At 39.7% G+C, this 16,683-nt stretch overlaps 1 protein-coding gene across 1 annotated transcript; it reads left to right on the forward strand.

The window, feature by feature from the left end:
- Positions 1-14,864: 14,864 nt before the first annotated feature.
- On the forward strand, positions 14,865-16,304 carry LOC132384472 (general transcription factor II-I repeat domain-containing protein 2-like). Its single transcript, XM_059955655.1, has 2 exons — positions 14,865-15,969; positions 16,055-16,304. The coding sequence occupies exon 1, from the start codon at positions 15,363-15,365 to the stop codon at positions 15,963-15,965; it is 603 nt and encodes a 200-aa protein (XP_059811638.1). The 5' UTR covers positions 14,865-15,362; the 3' UTR covers positions 15,966-15,969; positions 16,055-16,304.
- Positions 16,305-16,683: the final 379 nt, after the last annotated feature.

Below are 16,683 nucleotides of genomic sequence, written 5' to 3' on the forward strand. Positions count from 1 at the left end.
AAATTGGATCAGCCATGATGAAATAGTGGACCAGACTCGATGGGCCAAATGGCCTAATTCTGCTTCTATGTCTTAAGGTCTTATAAAATGGGTGACTTTAGCTATGATTTATTTCAGGGCATTGTCGTCAAGAAAACAGAAGTAAAGGCTTATCTAATAGACTAAACATGCATAAATCAAAAGGAGCAAAAATATAATGAACAAACATGTGGAAATCTGCAGACGCTGGAAATTCAAACAACACAACAAAATGCTGGTGGAACACAGCAGGGCAGGCAGCATCTATAGGGAGAAGCACTGTCAACATTTTGTCAGACTAACTGAAAGGAAAGATACTAACAGATTTGAAAGTAGTGGGGGGAGGGGAAATGTGAAATTATAGGAGAAGACCGGAGGGGGTGGGATGAAGCTAAGAGCTGGAAAGGTGATTAGTGAAAGTGATACAGAGCTGGAGAAGGGAAAGGATCATGGGACGGGAGGCCTCAGGAGAAAGAAAGGGGGAGGGAGGGGAAGCACCAGAAGGAGATGGAGAACAGGCAAACAACTAAATATGTCAGGGAAGGGGTAAGAAGGGGAGGAAGGGCATTAACAGAAGTTAGAGAAGTCAATGTTCATTCCATCAAGTTGGAGGCTACCCAGCCAGTGTATAAGGTGTTGTTCCTCCAACCTGACTTTGGATTCATTTTGACAGTAGAGGAGGCCATGGATAGACATATCAGAATGGGAATGGGACGTGGAATTAAAATGTGTGGCCACTGGGAGATCCTGCTTTTTCTGGCGGACAGAGTGTAGGTGTTCCGCGAAATGGTCTCCCAGTCTATGTTGGGTCTCACCAATGTATTAAAGACCACACCGGGAGCACCGGACGCAGTATACCACACCAGCTGACTCACAGGTGAAGTATCGCCTCACCTGGAAGGACTGTCTGTTGCCCTGAATGGTGGTGAGGGAGGAAGTGTAAGAGCAGGTGTAGCACTTGTTCCGTTTACAAGGATAAGTGACAGGAGGGAGATTGGTGGGAAGGGATGGGGAGGGACGAGTGGACAAGGGAGTTACGTACAGAGTGATCCCTGTGAAAAGCAGAAAGGGGGAAGGGGGAAAGATGTGCTTGGTAGTGGGATCCCATTGGAGGTGGCGGAATTTATGGAGAATTATACATTGGACCTGGAGGCTGGTGGGGTGGTAGGTAAGGACAAGGGGAACCCTATCCTGAATGGGGTGGTAGGCGGATGGGGTGAGGGCAGATATGCGGGAAATGAGAGAGATGCGTTTGAGAGCAGAGTTGATGAAAATATAATGAAAATGAATAAACATCAGAAAATCATTTTTATAAGTGTGATCTATCAGCAGCAGTGGCAGCAAGACAATTCTTCAAATATTTTTGGGCTCTTCTTCTCATCATGCAATTTGTACATGAAATAGGGGTGCTCAGCCTGGGGTCCACAGATCTCTTGGTTAATGGCAGGCATCCATGACATAAAATTGCTGGAACCCCCTGATACAAAGCAAAACTAACTGGTACAGGAATAATGTTCCACATTCCTCTCCTGCAAGGTTTCAACAAATTAGCTGAAATGATGGCTGTTCTGTGCATAATGGTAAACATTTTTTATGAATGTTGAATCATCAGATAAGCATCATTTACTGGGCTAGGCTTTCAATTCTGCACTAATTGTCAGAGTGTTGCAGAACCAACCTCAAGTAAACTGACAGTAGCTGGGATCCAGCCACTGCACCACCAGTGGGTTTTGGAAGGTTTACTCTCAAAACTTAATGCCCAGAAATGCCACAAGAAATCCTAAATATATAGAAAATAGTGCTTTAGTAGTTCAAGTCAAATTTAATTGTCATCCAGCCGTACACCTAAATAAAACATTGTTCCTTCAGGCCAAATGCAAAACACAGTGTATACAGTCATACACAGCACACAGCACAAAAAGATATGAGGGCACATACAGTCACAAGATAATATTAGCTCAAGTCCCTGAGTGGCATGGCCTGAAGATTCATGGTGCACAGGATGTTGTCTTAAGCCTCATTTCTACAAGAACCAGCGCACAGCCATTTCTCATCTAGTGCTGGGTCAGTGACAGATGAAGGTAAATCGTCTTATCTTCCCTGGAAAATACACTGGAGAGCCAAACTGCAGGGTCCAACCCCCAGTCCATCACGCATTGCAGCAGGTCTGCGACGCCCCAGGTCTCCGTCACACCACCTCTGACGTCTGATTTCCCAGCTGGTCGTAACCGGTGGCCCCTGTCATTAAATGAAGTGTGAGCGAAAAACAAGAAGAAGGCCAATGTTCAAACTGTCATTCCTGGGATCGTTCTTGTTACCTTCCTCTGGACCCTTGATATCCCAAAGTATAGGTGTTCAAAATAAACTTGTGTTTCGTTATGATAATCTTCTTGGCAACATTCTATCGGATACTGCCTTGAGTAACAATGATGGTTCTTGCATTTATTCACTAGCTGTGCAATATCTAGGCCACCATTGCCCCTCTTCCCTGGGAACAGTCTGTCACCCTCTTCCAATTATAGTAGAATGTCAACTTTTCTCATCATCACTCCGTAGGAGCTAGAAGAGTCCTGGAGGTATAATGGTGTGAATTTTTACAACCAGACTTTTTAAGCTCGGAGGTGTGAGAAATCCAACTGTTACTACTCATTGTCCTGAAACGATGTAGTGTTCTACAAGAGCGTGTGACAGTTCTGCTTCTAATTTGGTGCCATTAAATTTTTCGATCGTTTTAGTGTTTCCTAATTTTCAATGTTTCTCCGCAATGCAGAAAATTACAACACAAAAGCTCAAGTAGATGCAACAAAATAATTAAATTCAAGCAAATTATTTTTAACTTTTTTTTTGAAGAAATTCAACCTATTTTGCTTACTGTACTATTTCTTTTAGGAACATAAAGGAGTGCTGAGGAATATTGAAGAAGCAACCAAACAATACTTGAATGAAGTTTGTACGTGAAATAATGGAAAGTGGCAGGAAGCTAATTCAGTCCAGGACCGAATGATAACAGGGCAGAGAAAGTAGACAGCAGATGAATTATATACCAAAATAACATAAAGTTAATGAACTTCAGTTAAGTTGAACAGTAGGCCCTTGCATTAAAAATAAGATACCAAAACTGTAAGTTGATTTCCCATCGGGAAGACCATATAGCATAGGCAGAGAATTAGGCCATCCTGCCAATCAAATCTGCTCTGGGAATATCTGATATATATCTAAAACTAGAGAACAGAATCATCCTAGGATTACATAACATCAAATGAAACCATTCAGTCTATTGTGCTTCTACAGACTTTTATAAAACTATCCAATTAATGCTATTCTTATACTCTTTCTGATATTTTGCAATTTTTCACTTTCGAGAATAAATACTTGAATGTTGCAATTGAATGCTCTGTTTGGCAGCACTACTAAAATCATGTCACTAGAAACAAATTATCCTTACTTACCCAATCAAACCTTTTATGATTTTGAATGCCTCCATTGGACATCCTCTTACTATAAGAACAACTCCAAATTCTCCTCTTTCTGTACATAAACAATCCTTCTTTACCCTAACTAATGTCTTGATTTGCTTTTCTTTGTTTCTGTAATTTATTCATCTAATAATAAAGCTCAGGTTTCGGGACCAGCTTATTTCCCACTGCCATCAGACTTCAAAATGAACAATGAACCTAGACAATGAACCTAAGAACACGTCCTCAGTATCTTTTCTCCTTTTCCCCCCTCTTTTGCATGTGTGCGCACACACACACACACACACACACACACAAATAGATATAGAAACAGATAGATATAGATTAGAAACACACACATAAATACAATTAATTCCAGTTTATTGAGCCATTAGTTTATTGGGACATTCATTTCAAGTCAAGTCGAGTCACTTTTTATTTTCATTTCGACCATAACTGCTGGTACAGTACATAGTAAAAATGAGACAACATTTTTCAGGATCATGGTGTTACATGACACAGTACAAAAAATAGACTGAGCTACATAAAAAACAACACAGAGAAAACTACACTAGACTACAGACCTATCCAGGACTGCATAAAGTGCACAAAACAGTGCAGGCATTACAATAAATAATAAACAGGACAGTAGGGCGGTAAGGTGTCAGTCCAGGCTCTGGGTATTGAGGGACATTTATTAGGGGCAACTCTTAAAAAACAGCAACTAAATCAAGAAAATGGTTTGGATTCCCTTCATTTATTTGGAACCTTATGCCACTTAATTGGGGCAGGAGACTTCCCAAACAGTTTCTGACTAGCACCAGTTATGTGTGCTTGCCATTAGATACTACATTGTGCTTAAATAGCTTCAGTTGTGTGTGTTTGTGTTCAAAAAGTAATTATTTTTGTCAGTGATAGTTGGCAAGAAGTAAGAGGTAAGACAATTCCAAACTGTTTTCCTCACTGCTGTTTCAAGCACTCAAGCTTGGAGATGCCAGCATTAACCAGGAGCATACAACATATGCGGATGAACCTAGAGCATGGATCAATATGTGGAATTATGATGTGGTGGGGTCATTACAGAAATTTGGATGTCTCAGTGGCAGGAATAGCTGCTGAGTGTGCCGGGCTTTAGATGTTTCAAAATGCACAGGGAGGGAGGCAAAAGAGGTGGGGGAGTGGCATTGCTAATCAGGGTTAGTATCACAGCTGCAGAAAAGGAGGAAGTCATGGAGGGATTGTCTACTGAGTCATTGTGTGTGGAAGTCAGAAACAGGAAGGCAACAACAACTCTGCTGAGTGCTTTTTACAGACTCCCCAATGGTAACAGGGACATCGAGGAGCAGATAGGGAGGCAGATTCTGGAGAGGTGCAATAATAATAGGGTTGCTATGATGGGAGCAGACAATTTGGGAAAACATTTAGTTGGGTTAGGGGGAAATATGATGCTATTAGACAGGAACTTGGTAATGTGAATTGGGAGCAAGTGTTCTCAGGGAAATGCATGGCAGAAATGTGGATTTCTGCAGACCCAAAGACCTTGCTGATCCTCCACACTGCAAAGCGTCTTACCATTAATATTATATTTTGTCTTCAAATTTGATATACCAAAATGAACCCCTTCACAATTATCTGGGTTGAACTCCATCTGCCGCTTCTCAGCCCAGTTCTGCATCCTATTTATGTTCTGCTGTAACCTTTGACAAATCTCCAGACTATACACAACACCCCACCCTTTGTATCATCAGCAAACTTACTAACCCATCCTCTACGTCTTCATCCAGATCATTTTAAAAAAATCACAAAGAGGAGGAGTTCCAGAACAGATCCCTACAGAACATCACTGGTTACCATCCTCCACGCAGATTATGAACCATCTACCACCATCCTTTGCCTTCTGTGGGCAAGTCAATTCTGGATCCACAAAGCAGGCTGTCCATGGATCCCATGCCTCATTACTTTCTGAATGAGCCTTCCACAGGGGACCTTATCAAATGCCTTACTGAAATCCATATACATTGCATCCACAGCTCTACCATCATCAATGTGTTTTGTTATATCCTCAAATAATTCAATCAGGTTTGTAAGGCATGACCTGATAGAGGTGTATAAGATGATGAGAGGTGTATAAGGTCATGTGGATAGACAGAGGCTTTTTCCCAGGGCTGAAATGGCTAACTTGAGGGACATAGTTTTAAGGTGCTTGGAAGAAAGTACAAGAAGGATGTCAGAGGTAAGTTTTTTGCACAGAAAATGGTGGGTGTGTGGAATGCACTGCCAGCGATTGTGGTAGAGATGGATACGATAGGGTCTTTTAAGAGCCTCATAGATAGGTACATAGAGCTTAGAAAAGTTTCTAGAGTAGGTTACAAGTTCAGCACAACATTGTGGGCCAAAGGCCCTGTATTGTGGTGTGGATTTCTATATCTCTGTATAACAGTGAAGTTAAACCTGATTCTGATTCCCTGTATTATTAACAGCCTTTCTGAATTTTCCTTCCACCTTCAAACACAACAAATATAGCCAGGTGTCTCTACCCCTGCAGCTATTTTAAAACTGTACCCTTTAATCCAGGATGCCTTCCCACTAAATTATATCTGTTCATATTTGCATGGGTTGGATTGCATCTGCCATACACTTGCCAATTTCACCGGTCTTTATCACCCTGTGTTGCTCCTCCATGCGCAAGCTTTGAATTTTGTCTCGGATACCCAATATATATTAATACTTCTATGCAGTCAATTGAATAAATTTCAAACATGATGTGCTGCCTTGACTATCAATTGGAAGAGAAATCACAGGCAAATATTTCTACCCTCTAGAGATTTCTAGTGAAAGAGGACTTGTTCCTTGCACTTCTTCCTGCCCCCAGAGTGAAAATTGTCCTATGGAAGGTGGTAAATCATGGATACTTCAGTTGGAAATAAATAGAACAACTTTGTAGTCCTCCATTAGAAAATAAAAAATTGTAAAACTGAAAAAATCTTTGATATTCCATTATCACTTCTTCATTATCTGCAGATTTTACTTCTGGGTCGCCATGGTAGTACCATGGTCAGTGCAATGCTATTACAGCTCAAGGTGTCAGAGTTCGGAGTTCAATCCTGGCAGCCTCTGTAATGACTTTGTATGTCCTCCCCACAGAATGCATGTTTATTTCCTGGTACTCAAACACATACCAGTCCGAAGACATACTGGTTTGTAGGTTAACTGATCATTGTAAATTGTTCCATAATTAGACTGGGTTAAGTTGGAGGTTGCTGCCGGTGCAGATCGAAGGGCCAGAAGTGGCTATTCTACGCTCTATCTCCAAATAAATAAATGCATAAATCTGTGACAATGCTGTGTATTCTGTAGTCTTCAAAATAAACTGACAATGACCATGTAAAATCATTCAGTAATGCCTCAAAAAGGCTAGATCCCTCTATATTAGTTTCCTTTATTTCCTGGTGAATTATTATACTTTGTGTACATGGGCATTCAGATAGCTTCTCTGGTTGCTCGTTCTGGGTGAGCTAGTGAGTGTAAAATCTCTGCTTCAATCAAACCAAGGATATGTCTGTGGGCTACGACAAACTTAGAGAATGTTTTACAAGCAGTGCACATTCATTTGAGGATCTCTGAAGGTTCCTCTTAATTGCAAAAAGCTCACATTGCCTTTTGCACTCTGACCTAAGAGGATTGCTTCGTTTATGAAATACTTCACATTATATAAAATAAATAACCATCCACTATTCTTTTTCGGTGTATTGTCAATAAGACCACCAAATATCCTTTTCAATACTCAGTCCTTGATACACACTACCAGAAGATGGATGAATGAAAACTTTCTTAAGATTTCCAATTGTTGACACAGGTAGCAATGAAGTAGGCTGGGATTAGGTATACTTTAATTTGCATAAATAATGGACTGTTCTCTTATAGGTGGATAATATAAAAAATATACACCCAGTGGCAACTTCATTAGGTATCTCCTGTACTTAATAAAATGGCCACTGAATGTGGGCTTCTTCCACTGTGGCACATCCATGTGTTGTGCATTCAGAGATGCTCCTGCACACCACACTTGTGGTTATTTGAATTACTGTCAGCTTGAACTCTTCTGACCATTCCGCTCTGACCTCTCTCATTAACAAGGCATTTTTGCCCACAGAACTACCACTCACTGGATGATTTTTTTGTTTTTCATACCACTAGTTGTAAATTCCAGAGACTTGCACATCAAAATCCTGGGTGATCAGCCATTTCTGAAATACTCTGTCTGACACCAGCAATCATTTCATGCTCAAGGTCACTTCTTCCCCATTTTGGCATTTGGTCCGAACAGCTGAACCTCTTGACCATGTCGGCATGCTTTGATGTATTGAGTTGCTGCCACATGATTGGCTGATTAGATATTGGCATGAACGAGCAAGGTGTGCAGGTATAACTAATAAAGTGGCCACTGAGTGTTTTGACCAGCTAAACCAAGTGAGGGTAGCTGGTGGGTTGCATCCCCTGCTGAGATCATGACATCCCTGTCTTAGTATGTGATGTGTCAGCTCTGGTGGATGGGCTGGATCAGATCAAAAGTGAGATCCAATGGCCAGGAAGCTGATTCTGGCACACTTTGTGGAGAGCAAAGGGAATGACAATGCACAGAAGAAGTTATAACCATTTACTGCAACCAAGGAAAACTCCAATTACACATACCACTGGACCCAGTCATTGAAAGCCAGAAGAGTGGGACTGGCCCAGTGCAATGGTTCTTCCATTTTAAAAACTCCATCATAAGTTTCCAGTCATTGTTGGATACAACAGACAATGAACTCTTTTCAATAACCTAGAGCATTGTTCACACTCAGGAACTTTTTTTTTATGAAATACTCCACATTCTGTTAAAAAGCAATGTGGGCTTATATTAATTTTATCTACATTTCTATTTCTTTCACAAGATAGAGATAACAAAGCATACACAATTCTATTTTCTTCTTGGTTGAACTACAGATTGTGATCTATTAACTGTCCCTGAATTCAGTAAATGCAAAATAACTTGCTACCATGGATTTTCAAAGGTGCTTAGAAAAAAAAATCATACAGGAGCAGACATTGATAAGCATTTGATTTGAATTTGGGTTTCATTTTCAACAACATCATCACAATGTCTTTGACAAATTCAATTTGCAGGGCTCGCATGATAGAATTATTTCATTTCAACTAATCCAGGATCATTTTTATGGACAGAGATGATAAATACATATGGACCATTGTTCCATGCTACAGCACAAAACCATGTCCAGGTGATTTTAAAGCTTCTAATCCTTGGAAAGTATAACAAGTTCAATTATTGTTTTCAAATTTTCTCTCAGCAATAATATTCTACTGCGTATAAAACCACACAGCTTTGGTAGAGATCATTAGAGATGTATTAACCTGTGCTTATTATTTCTTTACAAATCATTGATTAAGGAAGGTTTTTAATTTTAAAAATGTTCTGATTTGATAAAAGTGTGACAAATGCCAGTCTAGAGAACTTGCGCAGAACATTATGTAAGGGACTAACACAAACAATGTCAAAAACTAAATCAAGTAAGTTTGAGAGCATGAGTGCCTCACTGGAAATCTGAGGAAAAAGTCTGGAGACCATATCTGTCCACTTGTAGTCGCCACTGGTGGCTTTCAAATGATGCATCGAGTAAAGAGAGATTAACAGAAAGACTAAAGCAAAAAAAAAACCAGAGAGGATGTGAAAAAAGGTATCTGAATTTCGAGAAGCATCAGGAGACAACAATTCTCCTGCACTCAATTATTGCAGTCGCTCGTTCATTTTCAATACATGATGAAAATTTACCTGTTTCTCTTTCTGCTTGAATATTGTAGTAAAGAAAACTGCTCTGCAAATCTCCAGTCTAACATTAAATCTGAGCACATTTTTCTAATGGTAGGGTTTTGCAATAAACTAATTATTCATGATTTATGTTATTCACATAGAGACTGCTGTGCATAATTATATCATATCCAGTACCATAATGTGACCAAGTTCTTTACTCTGTACCCAACTGACTTAGACGTTGGAATTTTCTGATGATTTAGTAAGAGGTTTGTAATAATGTATACAGCTAACATTAAATTCATATTTTTGTGCAGACTTAATGTACCTTTAAATGGTTTTCCGACACTAAAATGAAAGTATAATTTAGGCAAACAGCATCATTTTATATGATTAATTATTTTGCTGTACTTGTGTGATAACAAGAGAATATGTGCAACAGAGAAGGTTTATTTAAAGTACAGAAAATCTTGTCCAAACTTTATTCAAGCATGAAGGATGAAATCCGTACCTGTTATTTGTACCATACTTTATTTTGCTGAAGAAAATGATACCTAGAAAAAGAAATCTAGTATTTATAATACCATAAGACTATAGGACATAGGAACAGAATTATGCCATTTCGTTCATCAAGTCTGTTCCGTCATTCCATCATGGTTGATCCCAGAAATCACTCAACTCCATTAATATTCATTAATGATTCCAATCTAGCTTGAAATTATTTGCTACAACCTGAAATATGATTTTGGGTTAGCTTCCAAATCTATTTGTTGCCATTCAATCACATTCTCACAGATTGTTTCTTGGCTTATTTTAGCCACATTTTATATCCCAGTTTATAACTCTCTCTCACTTCGCATCAAACTTATAGATAATAAAAAAGCCAAGGTGCTTCAGAGTTCAAAGTTCTAAGTACATTTATTACTAAAGTCCGTATATGTCACATATACTAACTTGAGATTCATTTTCTTGTGGGCAATCACAGTAGAACACGAAGTTCAAGATTCAACATTGTTTGTTGTGATTCTTCAACACAGAATTGTGAAGGAGAATGATATGATTGTTACAGTGGATCTAATGCCACATTAAAAACACAACAATCATAATGAACATAATAAAAACACAATAAATGCATCACATCGGTTATATACATAGAGTACAATACATTGAATACAATAGATCAATGAAAATCTACACACAAAGACTGACAAACATCCAATATGCAAGCAAAGACAAACTGTGTAAATAATAAATAAATAGATAGATAGATAGATAGTTAACTAATAAATAAATAACTGAAAACATGAGTTGTAGAGTCCTTGAAAGTCAGTCCATGCTGTGATAAGTAAAGTTATCCATGCAGGTTCAGAAACCTGACAGCTGAAGGGTAATAACTTTCCTGAACTTGATGCTGGGGGAACAATGGCCCGTGTACCTCCTCCCCAATGCCAGCAGTGAGAAGTGAGCATGGCCTGGATGGTAGGGTCTTTAATAATACATGTTTTGTTGGAGGATAATAGCGAATGCTATTATATGCTGCTGATCAGCCAATGGACTCTTTTTCACAACTCTCAGCCTCCTGTCCCAGTTCATGAGGTCACTTCCAACTTAGTATTTATTGAGGTGATTGGGTATATGTGACGGGTTACAAATGAACCACAGATGGGCAGGTTTTTCAGAGTTGATGGGAAGGGCTTAAACTAATTTGGCAAGGGGTGCCAACTGGAGTGAAGGGACTCAGGATAGGACAAATGATAAAAAGCAAAGATAACATGCAGTCAAACTGTCATGAAGGGCAGGCAGATGATAGGATAAAGTTGCAACCAGCAGCGTGAATACCAGTGCATCAGGGATGCAGAATCATAAAGGGTGGCAGATATAGTACTCAAGGTGCTACCTCTCAGTGCACGGAGTACAAGTGGATAATCTTGTTGCACTATTAAAGATTGTCAGGTATGATGTTGTGGTCATCACTGAATCGTGGCTGAAGGCTGGTTGTAGTTAGAAGCTGAAAGTCCAAGGACATGTGTTGTATCAGAGGGATTGAAAGATACACAGAGTGGGTGGCATCCTGGTAAAGAATGGCATCAAATCAGTAGAAAGAAGTGAGATAAAATCAGAAGATGCTGAATCTGTGTAGGTTGAGTTAGGAAAGTGCAAGGTAAAGGGACCCCGATGGCAGTTATGTACAGGCCACACAACAGTAGCTGGGATGTGGACCAGAGCTTACAATGGAAAATGGAAAAGGCTTGTCAAAAAGGCAATGTTATGTTAGTCATGGGAGATTTCAATATGCAGTTCAATTGGGAAAATCAGCTTGGTAAAGGATCTCAGGAGAGTGAGTTTGCTGAATGCCTGTGAGGATTCTCACTGCTGGCATTGGGGAGGGGGATCTGTAATTCTTTCTGGAGGAGTTTGTAGTTGAGCATTCAAGAGGTCAGCTATACCGGAATGGATGTTCCGTACGGAACCAGAGGTGATTAGGGAGCTTAAATTAAAAGAACCCTTAAGGGTCCCCACACTTTTGGCATCAATATTTCATGGCCACAACTCACTAACTGTAACCTTATGTCTTTTGAATGTGGGAGGAAACCGGAGCACTGTGGGGAAACAGTGGTCACGTGAAGAATGTACAATCTGACTACAGACAGCATCGGGAATTGAACCACAATATGTTGCCCTACATTTGATGATCAATGGAGGCTGAAGATGATAGCTCTGAAATTGAGAATGTGAGAGAGACAGAGATAAATTTATACAAAGTTATAAGGATAAGTTAAGTCAAGTTTATTGTCATTTACTGATACACATGATATACATGTATACCATCAAATGAGGCAATATTTTTCCAAATCACAGAGTAGAACACTGCAGTGTACAGAGCATGCATAACACATAATAACTTATGAAAGTACGGATGGAATCTACAGATGGATTACATATAAATAAACATAAATTAAATATTGTATGGTGCAGAACAGATTAACCAGTGACATTTTCAATGTGATGCAGCAGGGAGTTCAAAAGCTTAAAATGCTCAGGGAAGAAATTGTTTTCCATCCTGACCATTCTTGCTTTTATGCTTTGGAGTCTCCTGCCTGATGGTAGAAAGTCAAAGAGGATGCTAGATTGATGGGTGGGATCCTTAATAATAGTAAGGGCCTTGCGTATGCAGCACTCCTGATAAATGTCGCTGATTGATAGTAGGGAGCCCCTATTATTCTTTTAGCCATTCTCATAATCTTTTGTTAGGGACTTCTGGTCAGATGCTCGACTACTCCCATACCAGATGGAGATGTAACTTGTCAGAATGCTCTCAGAGGCGCTCCTATTAAATGCAGTTAAGATGGCAGATACACAAGGAAGTTGGTATCTAAGAAAATCCCAAAAGTTTGAATTCAGGAATCTCGATGATTGCTTGCCAATTTACAAATAGCAGCAGAACCTCTCTAGTTCTGATAAATTCTATTTGGATTTAGGAATCCATATTGCTACTGTTTTACTATCTAGGGTCCCCAGTTTGTTGAGATTCTATTTGTGTTTACCAGCGCCATTGGAAACTGAGCATTAATTTAAATTTATACATCTCTAAAATATCTTGAGATGAATCATCAGCTTTAAAAATTGCAAATAAATAAACAGAATGCATTGTTTGAGAAACCTACTTAAGACCATTCACTGGACAGTCTTAAAGTTTTCTTTTTGGAGTACCTGCAAAGATATCTGAATGCAATATCCCACAAAGAGAATAAGGTGGTTGTGTTTATTATTTATAATGCTAGGCTGTCATTCTGCAGATATATTTGTATTCATTGCGCTTACAGGAGTTTCTTGAATTCATGGATCTACATCCTGGCTGTCTATTTCACTATTAAACGTCCTGAACCATTGTATACAGCTTCCCACTGCCCATCAATGTTTATTGTCAGGAACAAATATTAAAATTATATTCATTATGCTTATGCCCATGACCAAATCAGCAGTTAACAAAAACCTACCTAACAATGGGTGTACATGTTTAAGATTTTAAGTCATTGTCATTTATTCTAATCATGATTTCCTTCCTTCAAATACTGCTGCTGCTGCTAAATCATAAGCTTCCTTACTTTGAAATATTTTTAATGATTAAAAAAATAAACAGGAATAGCACTGTAGCATGGTAAGAATGCATATTAATTTTTCTCTAATTGAGAATCTCTGCACAAGTAATATTGTTTCCATGAAAATATATCCAGTTCTTTACCATTTTATAATAAGTCAGTGGTGAATTTCACAAATGATGTCTCTCCCTTCTAAATCTGTCTTTGCTAGTTTACATCCTACTTGGTATAGGAGAAGAATTAGACTATTTATCCTATCGGGACTGCTCTATCATTTCTTCACGGCTGATCCAATTTTCCTCTATAAGACCATAGGATTGAACAAGTACGGAGAAAATTTACAAGGATGTTGCCGGGACTGGAAGACCTGAGTTACAAGGAAAGATTGAAAAGTTTAGGACTTTATTCCTTGGAATGTAGAAGATTGAAGAGAGAATTTATAGAAGTATATGCAATTATGAGGGGTATGGATAGGGGATAAGCAAGAAGGCTTTTTCCCCTGAGGTTGGGTGGGACTACAACTAAAGGTAATGGTAGATTCTAATGGTGAAAAGTTTACTGGGAACATGAGGTGAAACTTCTTCATTCAGAGGGTCATGAATGTGTGGAATGAGCCGCCAGCACAACTGGTGTATGTGAACTCGATTTCAATGCTTAAAATAAGTTTGGATAGGCAGTTTAAATGTTTCAGCATATACTAGATGGGCCAAAGGGTCGGTTTCTGTTCTGTACTTCTCTGTGACTCTATGACTAAAACAAGAAAGTGGCCTTCCAGAAACAGTAATCTTAGATATTTTCAAGGAATCCATTGTTTCAAGGATATTTTGTTTCAACCATATAAGGTATCAGCAAACAAGAGAAGATCTGCAGATGTTGGAAATCCAAGAAACTGGATGCTGGAAAGAGTACAGTCAACATTTCGGGCCGAGATCCTTCAGCAGGACTGCTAAAGGGTCTCAGCCTAAAACATCAACTGTACTCTTTTTCATAGATGCTGCCTGATCTGCTGAGTTCCTCCAGGACTTTGTGTATATTTAAGTTTTCAGCAGTTACATTTCTTGCACTGTTGGAATATATTCTAACAGGAACTTAAATCCATTCACCGAACAGTCTAAAAGTTTTTTCGTTTTTGAGGAAGTTCTCTGTATTTGAAGAAATGCCCACAGTACCCTTTTATCTTCTGGGAATTGATGGTCAAAACATTTACCAATAATAATAGGAGGAAAGTGATACAGTCCACCCAGGAGGGTGATGGAATTTACAAGGCTAAATGCTACAAAAGGATTATCTTCTTTGTTCATGCAGGCACCCAAAACAAGGTTGGCAGAATGGTTTCCACAAGGTAATGTATTCTCTTTGAATGCCTCCCTGTGCAATTGGATCCTTCATTTCCTCATTGGGAGAATGCAGACAGTGGAGATCAGAAATAACAACCCCTTACTCACTGACTATCACATGTGCTTAGCCCGGGGGTCGGCAACCTGCGGCTCCCGAGCCATTTGTGGCTCTTTCACCTCTGTGCTGCGGCTCCCTGTGGCTTTGGGAAATAATTGGTCAGTATTTAATTAAAATGTATTTTATGTTAGTTTGTTAGCTTTTGAAATGTAATTATGGTGATCTTGTACAACCTAAGTGTAGCGACACATTTCCTGCCACATCCGAAACGGCTCACAATTAGCCAGCATTCCGGCTAAGGGAGATAGCCTACGGGGGTTTGTGAGTACGCGTCTTTTGCAGCATCTGCGTCCATGGGGGCTGGGTTGAGGGAGGCTTAAAAGCAAGGCTGTTTAGTTCGAATAAAGCTATCTTTGACTGCAGTTTACTGACACCGCTACAACGTGTTTTTATCGCTGGCTGTCCAGACGGAAGGTGCTGAAACGCTTTGTCGCGTGTCTGGAAGAAGTGAAAACTTTCCTGGGCAGCAAAGGGCTCACCTTTCCTGAGCTGGAACAGCCAGAGTGGCTGGAAAAGCTACACTTCATGGTAGACATGACAGTGCACCTGAACACGCTGAACACAGCTCTTCAGGGGAAAGGACGTACAGCCCTGCACATGTTGGAGGATGTTTTGGCATTCGAGCGCAAGTTGACAGTGCTTGCCAGAGATTTACAGAAAGGCACTTTGTCTCACTTCCCCAATTTGAGAGAGTTCAAACAAGGTCACGACATGATAATTTCGGAGTATTTACATTCTGCAATCATCGCAATGCAAACATCGTTTGGGAAACGCTTCTGTGAGTTCAGAGAGGAAAAAAACACATTATCCTTCCCGGTCACTCCCTTAAGCATCGATCCTTCCCTACTGAATACGACTGCATTGGCAGGTGTGAGTCAACCTGATCTTGAGATGGAACTGGCCGACATAGCCGACAAAGACATATGGGTGTCCAAGTTTAGACGCTTGACAGCAGACCTTGAAGATGTTGCCCGTCAGAAGGCCGTTCTTGCTCAGAAACACAAATGGAGTGATATTGAAAACCTCACAGATGACAGCTTGCGATCCTGTGTAAAGATGAAGGTGACATCATACAGCCCTGATGTGCAGACGCTGTGCGCTGAGGTCCAGGAGCAGAAATCCCATTAACCAAGTATGATAAATATTTTAATTGCCTATTATTTTACTTATATTCATATTTTTTCATTGTTCAGTGAAATAGTCCTTTCATTTTTCAGGATGACAGCTGGCTGACGTTATTTTTGGTTTGCTGCTGGCGGAAAATTTAAGTTCGGCGTTTTTCATAAATACAAGAAGGACTCAAATAGACATTGAATATTTTACTTAAAAGTAACTTTCAACCCAACGTCTTTTTTTCGGAGTTCAAAATGTTTTTGTTGCATGCAGAAATGTAATTTCGTTTTCTCTGCAGGAGTTCATCAATTTCATAAATGCAACACATTATAGTTTGTTTATACATAGCATAAAGGCAAAAAAAAACGTTGTATGCAGTGTTATTTCATTTTAAATGTCAAACGGGTTTTGCGGCTCCCAGTGTTTTCTTTTCTGTGGGAAACGGGTCCAAGTGGCTCTTTCAGTGGTAAAGGTTGCTGACCCCTGGCTTAGCCCATTACTCTACTCTTTCTACCCTCATGACTCTGTGGCTAGGCACAGCTCAAACATCATTTATAAACCTGCCAATGACACGGCTGTTGTCGGCAGAATCTCATAAGGCAATGAGGAGGTATGCAGGAGCGAGGTAGATCAGCTGATTGAGTGGTGTTGCAACAACAATCTTGCACTCAACATCAGTAAGACCAAGGAATTGATTGTAGACTTCTGGAAGGGCAATTTGAGGGAACACATG

Source organism: Hypanus sabinus, chromosome 1 (genome assembly GCF_030144855.1).
Source record: "Hypanus sabinus isolate sHypSab1 chromosome 1, sHypSab1.hap1, whole genome shotgun sequence".
NCBI lineage: Eukaryota > Metazoa > Chordata > Chondrichthyes > Myliobatiformes > Dasyatidae > Hypanus > Hypanus sabinus.